The sequence below is a fragment of the Pteropus medius genome, unplaced genomic scaffold, assembly GCF_902729225.1.
Source record: "Pteropus medius unplaced genomic scaffold, Ma_sr-lr_union100, whole genome shotgun sequence".
NCBI classification, from domain to species: Eukaryota; Metazoa; Chordata; class Mammalia; order Chiroptera; family Pteropodidae; genus Pteropus; species Pteropus medius.
This window is the reverse complement of record NW_024346150.1, coordinates 1,026,577-1,053,753: the sequence shown is the minus strand read 5'-3', so window position 1 is coordinate 1,053,753 and position 27,177 is coordinate 1,026,577. Positions and strand designations below refer to the sequence as shown.

At 47.7% G+C, this 27,177-nt stretch overlaps 3 protein-coding genes and 1 pseudogene across 10 annotated transcripts in view; 1 reads left to right on the top strand and 3 right to left on the bottom strand.

The window, feature by feature from the left end:
• Nucleotides 1–1,230: 1,230 nt before the first annotated feature.
• MYORG (myogenesis regulating glycosidase) lies at nt 1,231–8,403 on the bottom strand. Its single transcript, XM_039875528.1, has 2 exons — nt 8,182–8,403; nt 1,231–5,024 (listed from the first exon to the last, which is right to left on the bottom strand). Exon 2 carries the CDS (start codon nt 4,949–4,951, stop codon nt 2,804–2,806), a length of 2,148 nt encoding a protein of 715 aa, XP_039731462.1. The 5' UTR covers nt 4,952–5,024; nt 8,182–8,403; the 3' UTR covers nt 1,231–2,803.
• Nucleotides 4,947–24,117, bottom strand: SPMIP6 (sperm microtubule inner protein 6). 2 transcript variants are annotated; one of them, XM_039875538.1, is made up of 8 exons: nt 23,548–24,117; nt 15,113–15,257; nt 12,988–13,100; nt 11,979–12,054; nt 11,518–11,752; nt 10,248–10,334; nt 8,428–9,800; nt 4,947–5,078 (listed from the first exon to the last, which is right to left on the bottom strand). In XM_039875538.1, the coding sequence occupies exons 1-7, from the start codon at nt 23,680–23,682 to the stop codon at nt 9,695–9,697; spliced, it is 897 nt and encodes a 298-aa protein (XP_039731472.1). In that variant the 5' UTR covers nt 23,683–24,117; the 3' UTR covers nt 4,947–5,078; nt 8,428–9,694. The 2 variants fall into 2 exon arrangements, with proteins under 2 accessions (XP_039731472.1, XP_039731471.1); XM_039875537.1 differs by lacking the exons at nt 4,947–5,078; nt 12,988–13,100; nt 15,113–15,257; nt 23,548–24,117 and having other exon boundaries at nt 9,643–9,800; nt 11,523–11,752; nt 11,979–12,152.
• Nucleotides 16,678–21,832, top strand: LOC120612855 (voltage-dependent anion-selective channel protein 3-like; annotated as a pseudogene).
• A 1,193-nt stretch (nt 24,118–25,310) lies between the features above and the next one.
• FAM219A (family with sequence similarity 219 member A) overlaps nt 25,311–27,177 on the bottom strand; it is a 44,814-nt gene continuing 42,947 nt past the window's right edge. For 4 of the 7 annotated variants that reach the window (XM_039875529.1, XM_039875533.1, XM_039875536.1 and 1 more), the window contains exon 6: nt 25,311–27,111. In XM_039875529.1, coding sequence (XP_039731463.1) covers nt 26,953–27,111 — 159 coding nt within the window. In that variant the 3' untranslated portion in view covers nt 25,311–26,952. The remainder of the gene's footprint in view (nt 27,112–27,177) is intronic. The other 3 variants (XM_039875532.1, XM_039875535.1, XM_039875530.1) reach the window with 1 other exon arrangement.

Here is a 27,177-nt window from a genome sequence, read left to right as displayed (position 1 = left end):
ATGTGGATGTAGGATACCAAGTTCCAGTCAGTGTTGGTTATTGATAGCCTGTGTGACTTCAAGCCAAAGCCCTCCTCCCTTAGTGCTTCAAATTGTTCATCTGTGCTTTTGTGAATAATGAGGCCAATGGAAGAAGCAAGGCTAGAAACCAGATCACAAACCAAGGACCAATGTGCTGGAATTCAGCCAGGGCACTCCTCCCTTTGGCCCTGCCTCCACACAGTAGACATGCTCAGTAGACATGGTGTGCCCCTCCCCCATCTAGGCTGTAAAACACTGCTGCCTGCCCTCAGTGCCCTTCTAAAGGGTGCTCCTCCACCTCCCTGCCAGGTTACTTAGGCCTTACAGATTACTTTATCCCTCCCCCTTCTATTTCAGACAGCAAACACTGCTTGGTCCTGGGCTCTCCAATAGTACTTTCTGCAACTGTAGAAATGCTCCATAATCTGCACTGTTAGCCACAAGTCACACATGTCTTTTGAACACTTGACATGTTAGTATGCCAGAAGAACTGGGTTTTAAATTTTGTTTAATTTTAATAATTTTAAAAATTAAATTTAAGAAGCCACACGTGGCTTGTGGCTATCATATTGGACAACACATGTTCTTGGCAGAGCTTTTCTTTGTTCCTTGTTTATAATAACAGTTAATAGGAGTTACCATTCATTGAGCACTTAATCTTTGCCACGTTTTGCATAAGTGCTTTATAGACATGTCTCAATGAATCCTAGAAATTCCATTTTAAAGATGAAGAAACCAAGGTTTGAGAGGTTAGGTAAACTGGCTTTAAGTTGCATAAAAAGTTGGAGGGCCATTCAAGTGTGAGTCATGCTCTCCAGCCTCTTAGGGAACTTTCCAGGACCCAGCCTGAGTGTCCTTCTTCTACAATCACTCCATAGTACATGTTTGGGCACCAGGGCCTAGGGAGGCTCATCGTTGAGTTCTGATTGGTATATTCTCTTAACAAAAAGAAGAGAGAAGCGAATTCCATTACTCTCCATCTCATGGAGACCGAGAAATCCTGTCTCCCAACATCCCACCTTCAGATATCTCTTCTCTTGCCTTTTTCCTGGATCACAGTGTTTTTTGGATCACAACTCAGACCTCAAATGGGTGCTATATACAAAGGTTTGGGAAGAGTGTGTCACATGTAGGCCCAGAGGAAGCTAGTTGCGCTGGGAGCTTGGGCCTGGAAAAATCCTTGTCATTTTCAAGCAAGAAAACAAGAAATAGTATTATAATAGCTACCTTTTATTGAGCACCTACTCGTGCCAGGCACTTACTTTACATACATCTGTGCTTAAAATTCCCAAAACAATCTGGGAGGTAGGTAGGCATTATTATCACCATTTTACATATAAGGAAACTGAGGCTCAGCAAGTTTAAGCAGCTTGCTCAGGGTCACACAGCTTGTAGATGAGTAGTAGAATCAACATTGGAGATGGGCGTCTGGAAGTGTCCTTAAACTTTCATTAGGCATTCTTCATACTGAGAAAATAGGATGGAGGGGTAGGCAAAGGGATGCATTCCTTAGGCTGTGAGTTCTGTTGTCTAAGCTGTTGAGAGAAGCTAAGCCCTTCCCTGTTTCCCACCTGTCCCCTCTGGCAAGCCACACCTTTCCCAGATTCAGCTGCAAAGTCAGGAAAAACTCTGGCTGAGACTGTTCTTAGAAAGAGAAATGGCGGATGTGTGCATGTAGTTCAGATGCTCAAGCACACCACCACAAGAATAAGAACATTACTCCTTTTTAGGCCACACCCCTGCCATGTGTGCAGGGAGTGAGGCAGCAGAGGAATCTTGAAAGGGCTGTTTATTTCCTACCAGAATCCCGGAGACATCACTTGGGAGGAGGGCAACTTAACAAGCAAAGCCTCAAATTTGTTCCCAGCCCCCTCCCTCCAAGCTTATCTAGCCCCAGGGGTGCTATGTTCATTCAGTAGATCCAGGGACACAGGGTGCCTCTTTCTCTCTCTCCTTCACAAAGACACACACACACACACACACACACACACACACACACACACATACACACACACACACACACGTTCTTGAGTTAAGGCACCAAGTTTAGCCTGCATGGCCTTGCAAGTCTTTGCCCATCAGGCAGTGGCCTTGCCCCAGGGTTGAGCCCATGTGAGTATACAGAAGAATTAGTGCAGTGTTAGGAGTCTTCACAGATGGGGGACAATGATGATGGCTTTGTGCTGAACCCAGTTCTCCTATCTTATGGGACCTCTTGCCTCCTTGTCAGTTGGCCAAGTATCCCCATCCATCCTTGCCAGCTGGGGTGGGACCAAGTTAGTCACAGTTCAGGCCAGTGCTGGGAACTCAGGGCCTGGCTTCCAGCTCCAAGAATGTGCCCTTTCTAAGTGTGGCAGGGGGCTATTTTGAGACCTTAAAGGGGATCAAGTCCCCACTTCAGAAGGACAAAAATGGCCACTCAGGCCAGGATGGCAGGTGAGGTTTCTCTTTGTGCTTTTAAAAATCAACCACATATAACAAGAAGAGCACTGACTTTTTTCCTCTGAGCTCACTCACTTCTCCTTCCCAGGTTTCTTCAGATTGGAGTGAGTGTAGAGAGAAAGGGGGCTGTTAGGATTGTGCCTTGGAGTGGGAGGTTGCTTCAGTGACTCTCCCCTGGCCTTACAGGAGCTGGGTTGAGCACATATATGTCAGCACTCACTTACTGGGTGGTACAGAGGTAAGCACTTTCTGGGGATACACGATGTGACTATGATTCAGGGTTAAAGGCCTGCATGAAGACTGGGATTGGGGCTGTGGGGTTCCTGGGTCCTGGTCTGGTTCAAGATGCCCAGATAAAGTAGGCGACCTCATCTAAGTCGACAGGGTAATCGGTGAGCAGAACTGGCGTCTTGTCGAAAAGCTCACCCTTATAGCTGCGCCACTTGCCCGCGGGCAGGTAGACGTCGCGTTCTTGCTTGCCAGGCTCCAGTACCGGAGCCACCAGCAGTGTGTCCCCAATAAGGAACTGAGAGTCGATGCGGTGCGCAGTCTCATCGCCTGGTGCGATCCACCAGAGGGGGCGCACGATGGGGTCACCAGTGTCAGTGACCTCCCCAGCCAGCTCAAGCAATAGCGGTGCCACTAGCGAGGCCCTCAGTGCAGCGAACTTGTGCGCAATGGCCACCACTTCAGAGTCGTATTGCCAGGGCGGGATTGAGAACTGCATAGCAGGCATGAAGGCGGCCACCTCCAGCCAGCGCACGTAGAGTTCGCGTTCGGGCACATCACCGCCGCCTGCTATGCGCTCAGGCACTACGTTGCCACCTACCATATCTGGCAGGATGAACGGGTAGCCCAGCATGCTGACGGTGAGCACTGCAGGGATGAGCGAACGCAGCCCCAGATCGTAGCCCCACACCGAGTCGCGGTCCACCAGGCGGAAGAAACATGAGATGTTCTGTGACTGGTAGCCCACACGGACCTCTGCCAGCGAGAAGAAGGGCAGCGCCATCTCGGTGTAGCGCCTGCTCCATATGCTGGGGTCTGGCAGGGGCCTGTAGGTGCTGAAGTCCCGTGGCAAATAGCTGACCTCACCGGCATCGAACTTGAAGGAGGCCACTGCATAGCGTGAGCGCAGCCTCCGCAGGTGCCCCTGGAACCAGTCACGGGCTTCGGGATGCGTGAAGTCGAGCACTGCTCCAATACCATTCCACCAGCGCACTAGCGCGGGCAGCCGGCCTGTGGGTTCACGCACGAACAGCTCGCGCTCCACACCCTCGCCAAAGGATGATGAATTGTAGTTGACAAATGGGTGCACCCAGAGAGTGACCTGAAATCCAGCGTTACGCAGGCGACGGAACATGTCACTAGCATTGGGGAACTTGGCCTCATCGAAGTCGAAGTCACCATAAGCAGGTGTATACATGTCGTCGATTTCCAAGTGGCTGCTGTTGAAGCGGTGCTGGCGAATCTGCTGGGCAAAACGCTGTACCTTTTCCTGGTCCACCGCGCGCCCGTACAGCACCCATGTGGACCAGATGGGGTCTCGGAAGGTCTCGGGAGCTGGCACTCTCGATGGCTTGTTGAAATAGCGCCGCACCATGTACTTGTGTATGGAGGTGACATCTGAGCCAACGCACACGCGGTAGCTGAGCTCTGGCACAGCAGCACGGCCAGCTGGTGGCTTATAGGGAGTGTCGTGGTAGCGCGCCTGCAGCCGCAGTGAGCGCTCCGTGCTGTTCCAGCCCAGGTGAAAGGGTACTGAGTCATTGACCTTGATGGCAGCCGCACGTGAGGACAGCCAGTAGCGCTCTAGGATGCCTCCGAATGCCGAGTCAGAGGAGTAGACGTCGCTGGTGACGAAAGGCTGTGGCTCCTGCTGGCCTTCAAGGCGGATTGGCCAGTGCTGGGTCCTCATCTCAGCGCCACCGTACCAGTGCGCCGCTGCGTCTCCCAGGAACATGGCATGCTCCACAGCGCGCCCCGGTGCTGCCTCCTCCCAGCGCACACGGTAGCACATGACTGTGTCCTTGGGCCGCACAGTCTGGATGAAGAAGTGCAGCGGACGGCCATCGGCTGTGCGAGAGCAGCCCAGAAGGGCGCCGTCGCGGCTACAAGAGTCGAGGTCTAGCGCGCCAGAGCGGAAGGCCAGGCGGAAAACCTGCTCCCCCTTCTGGTTGCGGATGGAGAAGCCGCCAAGGTTGAGGTCCAGCAACTCCGCCCGCAGACGTTCTGCCTTGCGTAGAGAGGCGCTATAGTAGCACCAGGCCACAACTGCCGCCAACACTAGCAGCAGCCCTAGCACCGTGGAGCCCAGCAGCGGCTTCAGCTCTTTGGATGGCTTGGGCTTGACAGGTGTGAAGTTGTCAGGCAGGAAGGCGTACATGGCTGTGGCTGAGAGGGCCTTGGGGCTTTTACGGCCTGTGTGGCTCCCAGGGCGGCGGCTGCGGGGGTAGGCCTGGTTCTTCTCCTGAGAGTTTTCAGGCATCAGCCCTCAGTTAAGGAAGGAGCGGGCAGTGGGGCCTCCTGACAAAGCCCATCTGAACCTGACCTGCCAGAGTCTGGAAGGGGAAGAGAGAGGTGGAACTGACCTCATTCCATAGTATTTCCATTTGCTGCAGCAAGAAAGAAGAAATGTATACTTTGGGAAGGTGTATTCTGGGACATAAAGGCATGACAAGTGGCAAAGGTGAGACTTACTGGGACAATCTGTGTCTTATCCACCCTTTCTCGGGCTCTAATGCTTGCCAAAATTAGTCAGGACTCTGAATGGGGAGGAGAGATGGCATGAATCTTATTTTCATGGGAAAGAAACAAACCCAGACAGGGTCAGGGAGTTGCCCAGATCACAGAAAGTCAGGCCTTCCCAATCACACATGGGGAGAGATCTGGAGACTGCCTGGTTTCCCAGAGATGTGGCCATGGTGGGAGAGGGGGGAATAATCCAGTCAGCTCTTTTAATAGGGCAGTAAGCTGGTTTTTCTGTCTCTAAAAGGGGAGAGGAGAGAAAAGGGAGGAACAGTTCAGGCATGGAATTTAATCTCAAGTCAGAAACCAGATTAAATCTAGAGATTAGATCAGTCCTAGGACCTAGTTTGAAGGGAGAAAGGTATTAGGATTGGGTTCAGGAGCCTGGCTTGGGGCTATAGTGGCTTCTCAGATCTCCCCGTCTTTGCCCTCAAATTCCACCCAGCTCTCGGCCATTGTTCACCACGTCCATTTCCCTGCCCACCTTCCTGCTCTGCTCCCAGAACCACATCTGTGGGCCAGCTACCACTTGGCTTTGGCTCTGCCACTCATTTACTATCCTGTGGCCCATGCTCTAGTTTCTCCCTTATATTATTGCAACACTTGCCCAATAGCCCTCCCTGCCCCCAGCTTCCCCTCTCCAATGCCTTCTGCTTATAGCAACCACAGTGATCTTACTAAAGCATTTTTCAGATCACCTCTCTTCCTAGTTTAGAGAGCTGCTCATGACCCCTATGATGAAGTTCAGAAGCGTAAGCTTTGCAATTGAGGCTCAAGGCATGACATAGTCTCATCTGCCTTTCTGATTCTATTTCCTGCAAGGGTTATCCAATGACTACCAAGCTCATTCCTCACCAACCTAAATTCTTCAAGCTACCTGCTTTAGGACATTTCACCTACACCCACTTTGGACCAATGTCTTTCCCGGGCCTACCAGCTCTCCAGGGATCAGACACCACCCCTCCACCACACTATGCCCGTACACTCTGACATACAGTATGCAAAACATCCAAATATGACTGCAGGGAAACATAGACTTGGGGTGAGGTGTGTGTCACAACCTGTTGCTCAAGGCCACTGACCCTTCCTGTTTCAGCCCTCAGGGCAGAGTCCAACAAAGAAATAGCCCTAGCTAGGTACATACACAGACATACACACTGCCAGCCAGCTGGCTACTCCAGCTAGGAGGAAGGAGAGAGGGAGACTGGCAAATAGTAATTAGTCTCCTCCCAGATGCCAGTGTCTGTTTCTAAGTCCCCTGTGACTTCCCAGGAGATGCCAGAACTGTGCGGAGTCTTTACCTCCCCCACCTCTCCCATGAAGAGACGATCAAGAATGCCAATTGCAGGAAGCGCTCCTAACCACTTTCAGTTTGGCACTGCCCAATTCAAAACAATTTTTGCTCAAGTAAACTATTTAAAAAAGAGAATGCCAGGTGGAGATCAAAATTTTTATCCCAGATGTCAATATACAGCTCTTGACAATGTCCCCAACCCCAAGGTGCTATCTCAGGGCCTCTTTCTCTGTGCTCTCCCCCCCACCCCTAATTCCCTAAGTTCCAGCTGGTCTGGAATAGCCTCTTATTTCCCTTCTTCTCAGTCCACACAACTTAGCTTTCAAAACTCCCCACCCAACTATGACTCCCCTTCCTGTAGGTTCAGGTTAGGAAAGCTCTCCTGGTAAAGGCAGGCAGTAGCCTTTAGCTGATGCCCTCATGCTAAGCAGAACCCAAAGAAAGCCTTAGGTGGCCCAAGCCAGACCTGCTATACATTAATATTCATTCATTTAAAACAACCAAGGCCCCATTATGGGCACTAAGGGAATAAGGGGAAAAACCCATATCTGAATAGGACCCCCTCATTCTCAAAACTTTCATATTAAATCAGATCATTTCCAGACCCTTGGAAGCATGGAGAGGCCACCAAGTTGACCACAAAGCCTTTACCAACACTTAAGTTCTGAGAATCTTAATTTTCTAGGATTCTAAGATTCTTTAATGAAGGACAGGAGCCTACAGGCCCGGCTACCCACTTCTTGCAGGCCCTGTGTTGGTCTTTCAAATGCCACAAGAGCATCTACCCTAACAATAATGCCAAACAGGAGGCACAGTCACAGTACCCAGAGTACATGTGAGGAAACAGCGGCACAAACAGAAAAAGGAAATGGTTTGAAGATACCCAAGTAGCAAGATTGCCTGAATCCAAAATCCCAGCTTAACTCTCAACAGCATAAGTTTTAGGAGATGTGAGATATGGTCTGACACGCTGTCTGAATGCAGCAGAGGAAAGGAGCTTTGTGGTCAAGAGGCTGGGACAGGCTTCCATCAAGTGGGCGTGGTGAGGCCTGTTTTACCAAAGGCTGCGCAGCTGCTTGCAGTAAGGCTTGAGGGTGGGAATAGGCAACTTTAACAGCATCTGATGCCAGGGCTGTGGGGAAAGAACTGTGGTTCCGGTAGCACTAGAGTCCTCTATAATCTGCTGCCTCTGCCATCCAACCAACCACGGGCTAATGCAGGCAGGTGGGGTCTGCCCTAGTCAAGCCTACCCTCACTTGACATTCAACCTTAATCTTGGCTGTCAGCCTCTAGTAGGGTATGAGGAGAGGGCCTGGCCTGGCCCAGCTGAGGGGAGGCCATTCCAAGCTGAGTCGTTTGTCGAGCACAGTTCCCAGGGGAATATGTAGAAATGTCAACGGCAACTCGATCCGACCCATCTACCTGCCCTGCTCAGCAGCGGGATCCTGGGGAATCGAGTGACTGCGCCTACAGCCTGGAATACTCCACACCCACCCCAAGTGCCCCGCCCAACAGCTACAAAGTCCAAAAGGACAGACTGAGGTCAAGGGGCCTGTCTCCCATTGGAGATCGCGGCAACCCAGGTGTCCAGGCTCATCCCACCCAGCGATATGAGCGAAAGTTAAGAAAGTGTGCTCCCTCAAAACCCCCGAGGTCCTCTCCCTGGGATCACTCACAGCAGTGACCCCAGAAGTGGGGTTGAAGGGAGGGTCCTGCAGATCTCCACGCTAGCCGGAGTTGAGCTGCCACTGCGCGGCGCGGAGAGCTGGCTAGTTGGGGACAGCTGAGGCCTTCTCCAGGCCCCGCCCTCTGGCTGCTGGGCCACGCCCTGGTCTTTTGGTCTCGCCTTGGGAACTGGGAGCCCCGCCTCTGCCTCTTCCCGCATCGTCACGCGGACCTGAGGGCTCGCCTCTTCGCCCCACCTTCTTCCTACTGCTTGGTACCCAGCTCCCGGTTATCTCAGGCCATCCGCAAGCCGGATACCTCCTGGCTCTGCCTGCACCTTCGAGCCCGCCTCCGCCGGGCCATTGCTTGCCCCCCCTGTGGGCGGGGCTCTGCTCTAGGCCTGATGGAAAATGTAGTTCTGGAGGAAGCAGCAGCAGTTGGGGATTCTTGCGCCTCCAGAGTAAATTTTGTATGAGAAGGAGGGAGAAGCAGGGTAAAGGGGCAGAGCTAGCCCTTGAGAGTCCTTCCTCTCCAGATCTAGGCAGGTGGAGGCCGTCTCCGTATAATGCTCTCACTAACTTTCCTATATGGAAAAAAGTTTCCCATATGGAAAAAGGGTAGATGAATTCCGGGAGGATCTTAGCGGCTCAATATAGGGAACATACAATCAAGGACCCCACGGAGGGGTCTTGGTTTCACTACCAGGGAGGCCCAAGCTGTCGGTTCCCATTGGATCATGCCAGCAGTGTCGAAGGTCAGGGACTGAGAAGACTAGCTTCAGCTGGGTTATTTTGCAGCGCCCCCCTCCCCCAGTAACAACCCTTGGAAATGCCGTGCTGAGAGCAGGTGGGTGTGCCCTGCCATACCTCTGCCCCCCGGGGAAGTGGGTGCAGAAATACTGAAGATCCCAGAGATTCCAGAACACCTCACCCCTTGCTCTCTAAAGGACATAGAAACGGCTTTGTTTTGTAATTTCTTAGTCACTAAATTCCCCAAAATTATCTTTTGGACCCCTTGGACTTGGGTGGGAGAAGGCAGCCAAGGGCTGAACGTAGCCTTTTTGGGGGGCAGTGATGGAGACTCTGGGAACTGATACCAAGACCTTTGGATATAAGGATAGGTCTCTGACTGCAGAATGGAGAATTCTGGGTCTGCTGAAATGCTGGGGTGAAGGGCATCTAAGTTTGAGGGACACTGGGGAAATGTTAACTGGAGGACCCTCCTTGCATGACTAGGTAGACCCATCTGGATTTGAGAGGAGGACGACACCAGGTAGATATAGGGCTACTGTTATGTTTCAGGAGGACACTCAGGACCACCCAAGGGAAATACCGAGATGACAGAGGTGGGGAGGGCTCAGGGCAGTTTGAATTTGAGAAACTACATCTCAGTTGAGGGGACTTGGCAGAAGCCTGAGTGACTGGTTCCTCACTGCCAGATCTTGCTGGGTGAGGACACAGGAGGCAGTCTATGGGGTGAAAAGTTTATTTATTGCTCAGCCTCCTTACGTAGCTATCCCTGGTTCTACCAGCAGTGGTAGTCAGGGAAACTCTCCGACACAAACTCAGGGTGGATGACATAGTTGTTTCTCTGGGGCCCACCAGTCTTCTTGAAGTGACTTGTGTCCCATCTGTGGGGAGAGATGGGCCAGCTCTTTTGGACCTCATCTGGCTGATCCAATCTCTAAGCTAACCTTATCCCAATATTTGGCCTCTGATATTGACATTAGGCTCCAACACTGACCTCCTGACCTCAGATTCTACCGTTAAATTTATGATTCCCAATATTCGCTTCTTAACATTGACTTCCTACCCCCTACTCAGGCCCTGAACCTAACGCTCTGATCTCCTGACTCTAAGCCCCACTGCCAACCTGTAACTTCTCAATGCCAGCCTCCACACCCTCATGGGGTCCTCTATTTCCTTGCCAGTTTTGACTTCCCATGGCTCTAGCGCCCCCTGGTGGCACTTTTTCAATTGGTGCCTCGCAGCAGACGGTTCCCACCCCTATTTCTTGGGTCCTCCGCCGCGCCATAGGAACAACCTTCAGTGTGCATGTGATTTTGCCTTAGACTTACCTAAGGTTTGGATATGGGTAGTATGCTGGCGGGGAAGTTATAACAGCACATTGCATTCCTGGCCGGTGCTCGTAAGGCGATACACTCCTGGAGGAGGAAGCGGTGGGCAGGGAGAGGTCGGGCCTTTTGATTTCTCCCTACCCCGCAGTCCAGACCAGGACTCTGAGCAGCGCTTCAGGTGTCTGTCTTACGGCTCGGAGATCCTGCCCTCCCGCCTCCTGGCCCTTCAAGACCCCACTGAAGCATCAGCTTTGGGAAGACACCTGGAAGTTCCCCTCCCCTTTAGGCCTCATTTCTGCTGCCCAGGCTGGGCCGTGGAGCACGCTGGACTCTGGGGAGAGTCGGGCCCCAGCCGTTGAAGACCTAGGAGCCCCCAGATCTTCGCCATAGGACGGCAATTACTCCACACCATCGATAAGGTGACGTTTCTGAGGCTCAAACACTTTCTTGCTCCCCCGTGACCTTGTAAGGGATAAGACCTAGTCTTGCTCAAGGAATCAGGCTCTCTCTGTCTGGGGAGGGACGGGATGGGGGGAGGTCAACATGGATTTAGGGACAGGGTTCCTAAACACAGCCCTGCACAGCTCTCTAGACTGATGTGGACATTGACGTTTTCCCAGGCTCAGCCCGCCTTGTCTGCCGCCGGGTGCAGGGAGAAGGCTGCGCTACAATCTGGGCTGTGGCTGAGTGCTTGAACCTTGGTTTTCTCAGCAGTAACCTTCGTGAGGCTGGCTACCTCTGGAGGTGGTGAGGGGCTTCGAAGAGGCCAGGGGCCCTCTGGCAATGCATTCACTAGTTCCTTGTTCACTTAGCACTCAGCAATGACCCTGCCCGTGACTGACGGTGACCCAAGGTCCAGGAATAGAGAACACTTTTCTGATAACAGGCTGTCCTATGAAGGTTAGAACCTGCATCTCCAGGGCCTGCTGTCGAGGTAGGGGGGCGGGGCCGGCGGGCGTGGGAAGAGGATGCGACTGATGTATAGGGTTTCTTCCTCAACAAAACCCTCCGGTGGGGCCTCCAGAACAGATACAGGAGTTAGGCTGATCTAGAGCCCACTTCCGGAGGGTCTTCAGTTATTTGGCCCAAGACGGTGGGACAGGACAGGGCCCAGTAAGAGGGCTGGAGTAAGTTTGGGGTCTGGCATAGAGGCAGATCAAGGTTAGACTTGGCGATGGTTGGAGGTTGTGCAGCCGAGGTAGGGCTGGACTCTGGGAACCGGGCTTGTTTAGGGGCGGGGCAGGGCTGAGCAGGGCGGGGCCCTGCGAACCTTACAGTCGGCTGCACGGAGCACAAAGGCCGCAGGTGGCGTTCTGTACAGGGTGCCCCAGTGATGCAGTAGTCCATCCCACGCAGACAGTAGTGGCGTCCTGAGCAAGTGCTTTCATAACCCTGGAAGGGCAGGCGGCCCAGCAGCGGGTCCATGCACCGGCATCGGGGCGTGATCTGTGGCAGCGGCTGGTTCCTTGACAGCGAGTTCAGCATGTTCACTACCACTTCGCGCTCTGAGCCGGCAGGTCCCCAGCCCGGGAGATCCAGACAGAGAGTCACAAGAATGGGAAGAGACAGGGTCAAAGACAGGGAGAGATGGAGACAAACACAGAGACAGATAGAGACACGGTTACACCCTCTGCAAGGCCCTCGGGCTCCATCTCGTCCCCCAGGTTCCCATCCCACTCTCCTCCTGGCCTCCCGCTACCGGTTCCCCTCCACCGCCCCACCATCCGTTACCATAGGCATTGAGTCGCTCTGGCTTAGGAGGGTACTCCAAGTGCATTCCTCGAACTACTGTCTCCATCCCGGCCTCCTGGAAGTGGCACACACGCTACCTCAAGCTCCTTTCAGGGGTTCCTCCCAGAACACCCAGATCAGTCCCAGGCCGCACCTTATCCCGCCCACCAAATGTTCCCCCTCCTAGGCTCTGAGTGTTTGGGGTTGTCGCCGGGCAACGCGTTTACTCCGCCTACATGGGGGGAGGAGGGAGTGAAACTGTAGGTGAATTGGGTGGGGACCTGGGTCTCTGATAACTCAGCCTCAGCGTTTGCCTTTAATTTTACCCCCTTTTTTTCTAGCTTACTCTGTCAAGCTATGTATGGGTTTCTCTCTAATAGGGTTTTCAATATTGCCTGCCCATCAGAATTACCTAGGGAACTTGTGAAAAGTTCTGATTCTTGAAGTTGATTCAAAAGGGTTCAGTCAACCTGAGGTCAACCACCAGCCTACAGCTAACCCCTGCTCTGGCCTAAGATCCATTCACATTCTCTTTTCCGCAGGACTCCTTCTTCCCTCTTCGGAAGACTCTCCTACATTTACCTGGGTGCCCTTATTCTCCCTCCTTTTGTCCTTGCTTACATCACAAAGGAGGGGAGTCAGGTAGACTCAGCCTGTCACTGACTCCTTGGCCTGACATATGGGAAGGAGCCAGGTGGCCAGCTTCAGGAAGGCAGCGCCTCAAGGAGTATACACTAGCCATGTCCCCCATAGAACCCAGCCAGAGATTGGGATCCAGAGGACCCAGTCCCCACAGATTGGGACCCAGGGGCCCGGTACAGCTCTACTCCTGAGCTCCTTTGTCTCCTAGAAAATACAAACCTTAGTTTCACAGATGGGAAAGAGCCTTGGAGCATTGTTGATGGAAAAAGGACAAGGAACTAATGGTGAAATATCAGTCACTATGGTTTGGGAGGTGAAGGGGTATGTGTGTGTCCCAGATCCCATCTGTGCTGAGCACAGTAGATACCTTAGGCAGTCGGGGAAGGCATGTGGTATATTTGTTACAGCCGGTACAGTTGCAAGGTCCCATCCTCCATGTGTTATACCGGTCACTGCACAAATAGTTAGGGTTGCATTTGTCTGTTTGATGATAGGGGTGAGGATAAAAGACGGTATTATTCCTTACTCCACTCCTGGATCTGGGTCTCCCTAAATGTTTCTCCTCTGATCTCTAGCACAAAACTAGATTCTCCCTCAGGCCAGTCAAAGCCCAGCCTAGCCCCACACTTGTCTTAGACACTGAAATGCAGCCCATTTCCCACCTAAAGCTTGCTCCTGAGTGGGGTCTGAATCCTTTGAGCTGATCACTTTTCATCCTGGCACCACCCTCTCTGAATCAGCCAACCTGGAAATGGGACATAATTCCCTCTTCTCTCTTATTGTACACATCCAGGCTCCAAAGTTTGCTTATTGTGCCTCCTTAAAATCACTTGAATCTACCTCCTCTTTCAGTCCCCCATGATCTCACCCCTGTATCTCTGCAGTGCCTTAACCATGTGACAATATAATGTTGTGACAAATAGAATAGACTCTGCAGACAGACTGCTTGGCTTCAAATATTAGCTGTGTGTGACCTTGACTGAGTTAATTTCACTGTGTCTCAGTTTCTTTAATTTTAAAATGGGTAATAGTTCTACTACTACTTAGGGTTGTTGTGAGATTTAATGAATAAACACTAAGAACTTAGAAATTTAGAAAACTATTATTATTATTACCTTGCTGGTCTCCCTGCCTCATCTTTGAAATCTCACAATCCAATCTCCACTTAGAAGCTGTTGGCACTTTTTCACAAATGAAAATCTGACCAAGACACTTCACTGCTTAAAATACTCCAAACCCCACCCACCCAGTCATCTAAGTCTGTTCAACAAGGCCCTCGAATGGTCCACTCCCCTAACAGTCTGGAAGACCACATGTGAGAGACATCAGGAAAGGAGGGCTAGGAGCCTTAGAAAATGAGGCAGAGGGTTGGGATTTAGAGTTCTCGGTTGGTGGGTTGGACATACTGAGTTTGAGGTGTTTGAGACATTCAGGTGAAGACGACCATAGTCAGATGGAGAGTGGAATTCTGGTGAGAGGTCAAGGCTAGAAATAAAGACTTGGAGTTGTCAGTAATTAAAGACATGGGTTAGATAAAATAGTCGCAGGAGAAGAGTAAGGAAAGAAGAGGCCTCAGATTAGCACCCTGGGGAACCCCACATTTCCAGAGTGGGTGGACAAGAGACCCAGGAAATTGAGGTTTCGGAGATGCTGAGAAGAAAGACACAGAGAGTGATCAGAGTGTGAAATGCATAGAGTAGGTCTTGTAAGATAAAGATTGAAGAGTTGTGGATGCAGGAGCTAGAACCACACAAGAGCAGTTTTAATACTTGAGTGTGGGAGATATAGACCCCCAGTTTCAAAGAAATGAAAATTTATCATCCATTCATTCAACAAATACTTATGAAGCCTGGTACTGTTCTAGGTGGAGGGGGCACAGATGTGAATAAGACAAGATTGCTCTTTTGGAATGTACAGAGAGACAGATCATAAACACCTAATAAAATAAGAAAGATAATTTCTCATGAGGTGTAAGAAGGAATGAAGGAGTAAGGAAGTAGAGACAGTGAGAATAGGCTATGCTTCTAAAAATTTTGGCTGTGAAGGGGAGGAGCAGGAGATAATTTTTAGGCAGGAAGAGATTAGAAAAGTCTTTCAGGTGGTTGGGCAGAGGGATGCAGGGGAGGTAGAGGATGTGATGAAATGGTCACTAAGAAGATGGGAGGAGATGGCACTTGGAATATACTTGGAAGGGTTTGTTTGGAGGAGGTCAATACTTTCATCATCTCTCTAGGGATAAGACCCATGCCTCTTTCAGTTCTTTAGCACAGACAAGGAGCTCCTAAAGGGTAGGGCCTGCATCTCCTCCAGGTCAGGGTCAGGTCAGGTGAGTGGAAGTCAAACTGGATTGGGTGTGTTTAGAGAAGCCCAGGTTATGGGTGGAAATAAGACATATATGATCAGCATGGAGGTCAGAATACAAGTTAGGTTCAGGTTGAGGGTCATTGGGGTCATTGAATCAGGTCAGAGCTATGTGAGAGGTGAGGCCCTACCTTCCTCTTCAGAGAGCCAGTATTTCTCAGGCAAGTAGGGGTGGCCTGGTATGGATCCCTTATAAGTATAGTCCTGCACAGCACACTTGACCATCTTCTGCAGGGCTTCAGAATCCACATGACGCCGCATGCTCTGAGCCAGGCCCTGGGCAAAGGGAAAGGGGAGGAAATGGCCAGTTGCATAGAGACTCTAGCCTTAGGGTCCTATTGGACCTAGATCCAGCTCCTGTTGGGAAGGTCGGCCCAAGTGGGTCACCCAAACCCCCTCCCTATGCCAGAGGGATCCTCATTCCAGCTTTGGCACCCTCTGCATAGTTCTTTTGTTTGAATTACCCTTTCCTCTTTTCTTTCCATACAGGGCTAGGGCTTAGAGCCAGATATTTGCCTTCAGTCAGAGTGATTTTCTGATGTTTTCATTTCTATTATTTTTATTGACTGGGAGCTCTTTAAGGGTGGAGTTGGGAGCTCCTGTCCATTTTCTTCCAGACTGTATATGCATGGGAGCAGGATCTGGGTCACCCTCAACAGAGCAACAGGACCCTTGTATAATCTGGAGCCTCAGAAAGGCTGGCTGCCCTGGGAACAGGTGTTTCAGACAGGGAGTGCTTTCTGGGAATCTGACACCTTGAAGGAGATAAAAAAATGGGACTGGAGGTCCCCCTACTTTAAAATCTAATTCCCCTTCTCTGATCTGACTCTGATTCTGCTGTGGCTTTGATCTTGATACCATTATTACCCTTGGCCCTGACACTTTGCCCTAGTCTTCATCCTACCCTGACCTTAGTTCAGGCCCTGGGCTCCTCTGCTTCTTGGGGTTCACCTCATCTTAGCCCATTACCCCTTGTTGGGCTATATCTGTGAAATGCCAGATCAAGGCCTCCCTTTGGGGACCCCTTGTCTTCAGGTGAGGGTAAAGTGCCTAGTTATGGGCCATAGATCTCTGTAGGCAGCTGGTATGAATAGGCAGTTGGGCCGCAGGGGTAAGACACCCAACATAGTCAGACGCCATAAAGGACTTCCTCATAGTGGGCAGCAAGATGTTGGGATGGTGACAATGCCACTCACATTTCCCCCTTATGATCCAAAGAGTGGAGGGGTCTCTTGGCCAGGGATGAAACCTTGCTTTTCTTAGTGCCCCCACCACCCTGAAAACTCCTCTGCCAAAGGGCTTCTTGGATTCTCTGTGCCCAGCTGAGGTTTTATTCTGTGGGCATAGTCATATTCCACATGAGTGGAGGGGCCCCATGACTTGGCACTCCCCTGAAACTTACACACACACACACACACACTCACACACACACACATACACACATCTGGACATACACATAGATCTATACCAATGCACTCATAGACATTCATACAGATGTATGTTTATACATATACCCTCAGACATACAAAAACACATAGAGATACAAAGACAGTCATTTAGAAGAACTCATAGAGATCATCAATTTTTCTGTTAGAAGCTTTCCTCAGATGTCTATAATCTTTGATTGTCTGTTCATGTTTATGCATAGTAGACTGAAAAAGCTTATTGGAGAGCATTGCCCTGGTGGAGAGGAGAATGGCTTTCTGGGTGGAAATATGTGTAATACATTGACTTACTGTGACCTAGAAAAGGCTTCCAGGATGTCTTCAACAAAGAACATGGGTTTGGCATGGTCCGAATAGATCTGAGAACCAAGTCATGTAGTGGAGTGGAATTTTCTACTTCTAGTTATGCTTACACTGATACAGGGAAAGTTTCAGGCAACCTAGATACCAAATATAAGGTCTATAACTATGGACTTACCTTCATCCTAAAATGGAACACAGACAATACTCTTGGAACAGAAATCCCTTTGGAGAATAAGTTGGTTGAAGGATTGAACCTGACTCTTGATACCATTTTTGTACTGAACACAGGAGAGAAGAGTGGGAAATTGAAGGCTTCCTATAAATGGGATTATTTCAGCCTTGACAGTAACGTTGATGATTTCTGGACCAATCATCTATAAGCTGGGCTGTGTTAGCCTTTGAAGGTTGGCTTGTTGGCTATCAGATGACTTTTGGCACAATCCAAACTGTCACAGAATAATTTCACCCTGGTTTATAAGGCTGCAGACTTCCAGCTACACACTCATGTGAATAATGACACTGAATTTGGAGGGTCTATCTACCAGAAGGTTAATGAGGAGATTGAAACATCAATAAACCTTGCTTGGACAGCTGGTAGTAACAATACCTGTATTGGCATTGCTGCTAAATACAAGCTGGATTGTAGAACTTCTTTATCTGTACTGTGCTAAGGGCTTTACGTGTATTATCTTGCTTAATCCTCACAATTACTATAGGTGGCTAAAGTAAATAAAGCCAGCCTGATTGGACTTAGTTATACTTGAACCCTTCAACCAGAAGTCAAATTGACCCTATCAGCTTTAGTCGATGGAAAGAACTTCAATGCAGGAAGTCACAGGTTGGGTTGGGATTCTAACCAGAAGCTTAATGTGATTTTAAATAAAGCATCACATTTGTTCCTGGAGCTGAAGAGAAATGAACCCACTATGTTTTGGCCTTAAACTTCTCTGAAATTTCAAAAGCGTGAACTTTTTTTTCTTCCAAAGATTTGTAATTCTCCCCACACTGAAGTTTAGAGATTGCAAGTCCACCCTAAGGGAGGTGCTTAAAGGCATGCCTGGAAATTGTTGTTTGTGCAACATTTCGGTTCCACAGTATTATTTTAAATGTGTTCCTCAGAGACAATGTAGTGTCATGTTAAAAAAGAAATGACACAATCCTCCAGTTTGTACATCACGTCCTGCATGTTCCACACCACTTTTTTATGATTGTTTAATATATTGGTCTCTGTGCAGTAGTGGAATCTTTGGTTTTGCATCAGAGTAAAATAAAATAAACCCATCACATTTGAACATAAAAAAAAAAGCTTATTAGAAGCTTTGAGCTGCAGGTAGGCTTGTCAATCATGAGCATCATTTTAGGCTGTTTGGCTAGACAATTTTTTGCAAACTCTGTCAGTATACGTAGGTCTTTCCTCTTGGAGTGATCAGATCCTTCAGAAGAGACTTTCAATCTTTGGCCTGAAGGTTGTGATCTAGTTGCCAGTGTTCTAAGAACCTAGAGGAGAAGAGGGCTGCTGGGAGTTTTAGCATTTCGTATATGGAGTTTCACCTGTTTTCAATATGGTGCCCTGCCCTCACCTGGGCCTAGTATCCCCAGATCCTCATCAAAATGTAAGCCTTCCAACTTTTGATGGGGCAGAGATGGGGTAGGGGGTCACCCTGTGGTGTGGAATAGAAGAGGGGATTAATGGGCTTAACTGCTCCTTAAATAGATTTAGAATCATCCTTATTTTGGCGTTGGTTCCATCTTCAGTTCCAGAAAAGCCTAGTATTGCTAACTCCTGAGCTTTGTGAAAATTCTGAAGTTTTAAGTTGAATTATATCTTGTGTATTTATCATACTTTCCAGCTTCTGAAATTTTGTTGCCATTGTCTCTTCATTCTCACTATTCTTGTGAGTTTGTCTTAAATATCCACTTCCCGTAGTTTTAGAGGGTTTCAGGAAGGAGTCAAAATACATGTGTTCAATTTTAACCCAGGGAATCGTAGTTCTTTATATATTCTATATACTAATCCTTTGCCGTTATATGTTGCAAATATCTTCTCTTGGTTTGTGGCTTGTATCTTCATATTCTCTATGGTGTCTTTTGATGAATAGGAGTTTTTAATTTTAACATAATTGAATTTATTAATCTCATGTGCTTTTGCGATTTAAGAAATCCATCTACACTCAGATAATGTTCTATATTTTCTTTTAAAAGCTATACAGTTTTGCTTTCCTTATTTAAGTCTTTGTCAGATATTGCTTTTGGAGTTAGGGATCAATTTTATTTTTACCCTTATGGATTACCAATTGGCCCATTGAGTAGTCTATCTTCTCCACAGGTTTGTAATGCCATCCCAAGCCTGATATAACTTTTCCCATAGCTTTACTTTCAAATCATCTCTGTTGTATATTATTTCCATGCATATGTGGCTCCATTTCTTATCTATTTTAGTCCATTAATCAATTTGTCTATCCCTACAGTAATACTACGCTTCATGCATTTCTATGGCTTGCTAATGAACATTAATATCTGGTTGGGCAAGTCTCCTTCTTCTTCAGGTGTGTTTTAGCTATTTCTAGAGCCTCTGCTCTTCTCTAGAAATTCTTTTATAAACAGCTTGTCAAATTCTTCAAGAAATCTTGAGATTTCAATCAGAATTCCATTAAATCTTTATTTTAGTGACCCTTCCTAACCACAAGCACGTTATACCTCTCTATTTATTTATTTTTTAAGTATTCAAAGTTTTATATTTTCATAATTTTGAACACATTAGATTTATTACACTTACCTTTATTTCTTGTTGCTAGAATATGTACGTATATATTTTTAAATTATGCTTTCTAAATATTTGTCATTGAATTAAAGAAATGTGATTGGCTTTTTACCTTATATTCATCCAGGCTTCCTTCTAAGTTCTCTTGTTTTGATAATTTATAGATTCTATATACACAATTGTATCATCTGTGAATGACAATTTTTATATTCCTTTCCTATTCTTGCATCTTACATGATACTGTTTTCCAATATACAACTCACATTATATTCTTTTCCATTATTTTGTTTTTCTTTAAATTTTACAAATTAAAAATTATTATAATTTTTTTGTAGACATTTGCTTAAATTTATCTCATGTTTGCCAATTTTGTAGCTCACCATTCCTTCTTGTATCGCAGACCTTCCTTTTGTGATCATTTACCTTTCTCCCCAAGTATAGCCTTTAGAAGTTTCTTTATTATAAGTCTGATGGTAGTAAACATTTTAGTTTTTGTTTGTCTGTAAATGTCTTTATCTTTCTTTTTCTTTTGTTCTTGAAAGGAAGACACTTTGAAAAAAAACTTTTTTCTGCCTATTGTTAATGTCATCTCTTAAGCTGGCGTTATGCAGTGTGACTGTGAAGTACCGAAGTGTGGAATTCCTTCTATTTATTCTGTAGCTGTGGATTCATTTCTTTCATTAGTTCTGAAAAATTCAGAGCCTTTTTATCTTCAGATGATGTCTGTTCTCCTTTCTGCTCTTTCCTCCTGGGACTCCAAGTAGATGTGTGGGGGATCTTCTCCTTATATTGCTTAATGTTTCATATTTTCTCTTTTTGTCTCTCTGTGCTATATTCTGGGAAATTTCTTCTGTTCTATCTTTCATTTCACTGACACTCTTAAGCTGTGTCTAATCTGCTCTTTAACCCATCCAATATCCCAATATGAGTATTTGGTTTTAACACATATAGTTTTCATTTCTAAAATCCTATTGCTTTTTTACATTTTTCTGGTATTTTAAAAATATAACCTCTTGTTGTTTGGTCATTTTGATGATTTTACATTTTATTTTTAAAAATTCATAATAATTATTTTGTATGCTTTAACTGTTAATTCCAATATCTGAAGTCCTTAGAGGTTTAAGTCTGTTGTTTGTTCTTTCTGCTGTCATATTGTGGCTTGTTTTCTTACATCACCTATTGTAAGCTCAGATTTGATTGACCTTACTCTGAAGGATACTTGGAAGCCTACACTGAGGATATTTTTCACTATAGAAGGTATATATTCATTGTGTGTGTGTGTGTGTGTGTGTGTGTTGGGGATCATGGAGCCAGATATCACTCAACTTTCTGGTTCAGTTTGAAATTTACAGGTTTAGTTTCTCCATCTTTCAGCTAGCTTAAGGCTTAATTTTTACTTATAGTGCTAATATTGGCATTTGTCTTTAGGGCAAACCTGTCTTCTAAATATACTTACCACTCACTTCCATGAGAATCCAAAACAAAATAAAAATGAATTTTTATGTAGGACCTAGTTGATTTGAAGCAGGAGGGCCCTTCAGAGTTTCTAGACCACCTTATTGCCAAAAGGAGAAGCCTTTCCTTCATTCTTAATCTCATTGCTATCTGGCTTTCACTCCACTCTGCTCACTGAAGCTGTCTGACCAGGTTACTAAGGGTTACTACATCCAAGAGATTCCTTTCTGTGTTGACAGCATTTGATGCTGATCTTTGTCTAACAGTGCTGTCTTTGTTGGTTTTTCTTTGACTTTCCGCTTATCATTCTGTCTCCTTTTATGGCTCTTCTTCTTTTACCTACCCCTTTAAATATTAATATTCTCCAAAGTTCTGTCATTGGCAATTTTTTTTACTCTTCCTTGGCTATCTTATTCACTCCTATGACTTCAGCTACCATCTATATGTTGCTGATTTAAAAATCTATATCTGGGGGGAGGGGCAAGGTAGATGGGATAAAACTGGTCATATATGTGGTGACAGAAAGAAATCGAACTATGAGAGATGAACACACAATGTAAATATATATATATATTAAAGTAAGATATATATATATATCTTACTGTCAAAATGTACAGCTGAAACTTACCAGAGTTCGTTAACCAATGTCATCATTAAAAATTTTAATTAATTTAAAAAATGTAAAATCTGTAGCCCAAAATTCTTCCCTTCGCTTCAGCTAAGTACATCCAACTACCCACCAGCCATCTTTTTCTAGAAGTCCTTGAATATTTTTTGTCCCAAAATGAACTCCAAATCTCTGTAATCTGCAATTCCAAATCTCAGTTGCCAGAGCCCAAAACTCAGGAGTCATCTTCATCTCTCCCTTCTTTATATCCAGATGGTGACCAAAATCTGATCTACTTCTTAAAATTTGTTCCTATTGACTGTGAAAAAGCAGGCAGGCACTCTCATATTTTGCTGGTTGGCATGTAAGTTATTATAAACCTTATTATAGCAATTTGAAGGGTATATCAAAAGTTTTTAAAATATGCATTTCCTTTCTCTGAAAACTTGCATGTCTAGGAATTTATTCTAAGGGATAGTTGATGTATACAAAGATATATATGTACAAGAATGTTTATACTAGCAAATTTTTATAAATAATCTAAATTTCCAATAATATAACATTCCTTAAATATATTTTGGTACATTCATACAATACTATAGTCATGAAAATTACATCATAAAAAATATTTGCTTCCTAAAAGGGTATACAACGGTAAATTAACAGTGCTTATTTTGGATAGTGAGATTATAGGCCTTTTTCTTTTGTTCTTCTCTGACTTATCCCCATTTTCTGCATTGAGCATATATTTATTTTGTAATTATAAAAATTATTTAAAAAATTCTCTTATTCAACAAATTCCTTTTTTCACTGCCATAGTTTTCCTTATCTCCCACCCACACCCTCCTCCCTTCTCTTTTATCATCTCACTGGGCTTCCTGCCCTCAGCCCCAGCCCCATCAATCTCTTGCCACTGTGGCCAGAGTGGCCTAACTTACAATCCAATCATGGCACTCCCAAATTAAAAAACTCGATTCTGTCCTCTTTCTCAACATAGCCTGAGGCTCTTCGTGGTCTGCAGGCTCTTCTCTAACCACAAGGCTAGCCTTTCCCCAGCTCCTGCAGTTCCCAGTTCCCAGTGGGTCACTGCCCCCAGGGTTCCCTTTCTCATGACTCTTCTGCTGAAAGCCTCCTCCTGCTGGATTTCTTAGTAGACCTGCTCTTCAAGTCCAGGGAATGCTCTCTTCTTTCCCGATATTGTACTGGTCCATGCCTTTGTTGGTGCATGTTCTACATGGGGCAACCCTATTTTGTTCACTTGTTTGCTGAGAGTTCCTCAAAGGCAGGGCCTGGCCTTTCATTGTTGTATCCGCATTGTGCCTGGCACATGTAGATATCCAGAAGTTTGTTGGATGGTATACACAGATTATTTTCCTTAGGCAGTCCAGTTAGACTCACAGGTCTCCTCTCCATTTCATATAAGGTGCACAGACCCACGTGGCCATCTGTCTTCCCAAGTACAGACACAGATACAAGGAGACTGTGATAAACATACATAAAAACATGCCTATTGGATATTTTCTGGCATATCAGGCAGCCTCAGGACCTTTGCACTTTCGGATCACTCTGCCTGGAACCTTATTCTTTCAGCTCTTCACATAGCTAGTTCTCTCTCATCTAGGTCTTCTATGGCCTTTCTATTTAAGTAGCTCTCCCTGGTTACTTTCCATTTCCATTATCTTATTTATTTCCTTTATAGCATTTTAGATAATTTAGAAAACTCCTGCTTATTTCTTATTGTATAACTCTCCCTACCTCCTACCCCAGTGTAGTAGTAGGGTACCATGAAGGCAGGATCTTGTACTATTTTATATATCATAAATTCCACACTTAGGCAAGTGAATAACACACACACACACACACACACACACCACAAATGTAAAATAATTACAAACACATAATGACAACCACACACTGCCAGTCATCCAGATATGCATGGTCATACACTCTAGCTTGCCCCTACCGCCACCGCTCCCAACCTCCGCCTCCACTTACCGGGGTCACAAACTTGTTGGCTTCCCAGGCACATAGAGGTGGGTCCTTATAGACCTCCTTGATAGAGGTTGGAGCCCTGTAGGAGTCACTGTAGGTGCTGATGGGAGTCTTGGTCTTACGGGAGGAGAGGAACATAGTGGTGTAGGGAGTGCTGTGGTAGGCTCTACCTACCAAGGTCTCCTGCAAAACATCAGTGACCACCCCCTCTCCCAGAGAGCCCACACCGCCAGCCTGGCAGGTGCCCCTAGTTGCTGTGACCCTCCTGTGGAGGATCTCTCAACTTCTCTCCCGCACAGACTTTCTGCTCCTACCCCACCCTGTTTCCTCCTTTAGGATGGGCACTGCCCATTATGATATCACCTGGCTTAGTCCCATCCCTGGGGAGGTGAGGAGGTCCAATTCTCTCCCTACTCCCAGCCACGTCCTCCCTCAAGCCTCTCAAAAGAGCCCAATTTCCAAGAGATCTTCTAGGCTAAGCTTCTCAATTTGATGAAGAGATACGGAGGTTCCAAAGGGTCAAGTGACTCACCCAGGGTCATACAGAAGGTCAGTGGCAGGCTTGGCCTGGGAACCCACAAATGGAAGTAGAGTGAAATGTGCATTCAAAGGATCAGTTTTTTCCCCTTCCCAGCCCACCTGTCCCTTGCCCACACCCCAGGTAGGAAGCTGAGGCTGGCTTGTTTGATGCTTTTAATATCGTTATTTGTGTTACACGATACACAACCAAGGATGATGGTCAATACTGCGATGGAAATGTTAAAAAAAATATTATACACGGCTCATGTCTTCCACACACCTTCCTGGAAATAAATTAGTGAGCGCGGAGAAACCTGGCTGGGTGGCAGCCAGAGCTGAGGGTAGAGGGAGTGTTAAGGCAGTATCTACAAGGGAGAAGGGTGGCAGGGGACAAGCTAAGGCCTCGATTCCTCCCCTCCAATCTCCCAGACAGGGAAGGAGGAAATCGTACACTCTCCCTAGACCCAGAAGGTGCTGGCTGCCAGCTTCCTACCTCTCTCTGCCATTTGTACACTTACTCAGAAACCATTGCCTTCCAGGGAACTAGGTATGTCCTGTAGGGAGGGAGCTTTTCCCTAGTTCCTCAGGGCCAGAGGGGTTAGGCAGGGGGCCGGAGTCACACAGCAAGTCAGCAGCAAAGGCAGAGATATAAATGAGCCCTGGTGGGGCCCTGCCTGGAAAAGAGGAGGTACCCAGGTTCTCGAAGGGTGAGTCAAGGAGCCCAGGGTGGTGGTGATAGTAGTAGTAGGCTTGGCTCAGGGTGCCCAGATGACAGAGTATAGGGATCTAACCATGGTGGGAGAAATGGGCTCAGACAGAGGCCAATACTGGCCTTGGGGGCCCTGACAGTGCCTTCTCTGTCGTGCCTCCCTTTGGCATTTTCTCATCTAACCAGATCCCTGCATGAGAGGAAGTAGGGGTGAGTTGGAGGAATTGAGGGTAGAGAGCTGCATCTCAACACTTTGGAGTTGGCAGCCCCTGAGTGTGGTGCAGGGAGAGCTGCTACCCTTCCTAAGCTAGCAGCCTTACTCTCTACCTCTTACTACCCTCTCCCTCTTCTAGCTCCCACCTCCCAGGAAAGACGTCCAGGGAGTGGGCTGTGGGTGTGTCCTTTACATGCTTGCAGCATGTGAGTGGTAATATATAAGTGGATACACCAGTGCATGTAGGGTGTCAGCATGGAGGAATGGGGGGTATGGGGTTTCTGGGGCATAGACCTGAGCAGTCTTAGGCTATCTGTGCTTTCATTTTTTTTTTTTTTTTTTTTCACATGAGGGCAGGTCTATATTACCCAGTCCCAGTGGAAGCCATTGGTCACCTCCTCCTTCTTGATTTTCATCCTCAGTTTTTCTGGCACACCCTCCCACCCCAGCAACAACAGTGGAAGCAGCAGTATACACATTCTGACTCAGACACCGCATATAGCCACATACACAAGAGATATCCATACAAGTATACATATTCATAGACACACACACATGTATTCCCAAGTAGATCCCCCATGCACTCAGACATAGACAGGTCCCATGGAACTTCCTCCTCTCCTTTCCATACAGACTTACTCAGGAAGCCCTCTAGGTGTACTCAAAGATACACAGAGGCCTCCCTATACACCTCCAGAGAAGTTCCTATGAGAAAATTCCTTCGGGTTTGAAAGAACCTTAAAAATAATTTCAGACACTGCTCATTTTACAGTTGAGGAAACTGAAGCCTGGAGAATGCAAGTGACTTGTTGAAGACCACAGGGAGAGTGCCAGAGCTAGGACTAGAACCCAGGCTTCTGGTTCCAAGTCCAGAGCTCTCAGTCCACTGTACTGCTGAATAGCCTCTCACACTGTTAACAGACCACACGGTCACTTTCCCACCATCTACGGCAGAAACAGACATCTAGAGAGACAGGCCCAACTGCAGAGACACAGGCACAAACCCTGACAGCCTCAGGCACACACATTCTGCCAATCTCTCCCTACCATACACATGCAGCCACTATATTTTAATCTTGCTTCCTCGAAGAGTCTTACTGGGAAGCAGCATCCGGAATCTTGGGCTGGAGTGAGATAGGAATGGCGCATCTGAGGCCAGCCTATCTCCTGCTCCCAGTGTGGAATAGAGACCAGTGAACAGAAAGGTGGGGGGGAAGCGAGGGGGTGGGGGGGCCTTGGCAGAGAGATAGATGCATTGGTTAGGGGTGGGTGAGGACAGATCATACTATCCCAAACTCCGGCCTGTCTCTAACCCAGAGAGCAAGGAAGCAGGTGAATGGAACAAAGAGGAGGAAGAAGGCAGTGATCAGATGGGTCAGGGGCAATATCCCACTGGGCAGTTTTCCCAGCCTTCCCATCTAGAGATGAAGGGAGAAATGCAAATAGGTACATGGGTTGGCAGGGGTCGCACGGAGGGGGCTCTGAGGTGCTGGGCTTTGCCCCCTTCCCCCCCACCCCCAGTGCCTTTCTCCCTTGAGCCCCTTTCCTTGTCAGGCTGGGGCTGGGGGAGTTCATGGCTTCACTGGGGTGGGGCCGAGTCCCTGGCTTTGTGATCTCTCTCAAAACTTATTATTGTTGGCCTCCCTGCGGTCCAGTCCCCCCACCAGACTGCAGCTTTGGGGAGTGGGGCAGGGTGCTGGGTGAGGTCCCTCGAGTAACTGAACATAGAGCTGCCCCCCTCCTCAGCCCCCGGGGTGAAGAGAGACCCGGTTTTGGTTTCTCCGGCTCCATGAACACGCAGAAGTACACGTCCTACCATAGGAGGAAGCAATGACTGTTAGGAGGTTGGCGGCTGTAGAGGGCGCGGGGCCAGGGGCAGGCAGACGAGTTGGGGAGGGGTCAGCCCCTGCCCTGTCCAACCTGGCCCTCTGTGGCCCTGCTCCAGCTGCTGCAGCAGCCTCACCCACTACTGAATGTGGCAGGCGGTGGAGGACGTGGCCTGGCAGCACATGCACGTGGGGTTCACGGACTTGGGGGGGATGAGGTCCAGGTCCTCGTCATCAGGGATCTCGTCTAACCGGTAGCCGTCCTTCAGCAGCTGAATGTTCAAATCTTGGTTGATCTGCTGTAGACAAAGGGGAGGGAGGTCAGGCTCCGGCATATCTGGAGGCACCACCCACAGCCAGGCTGC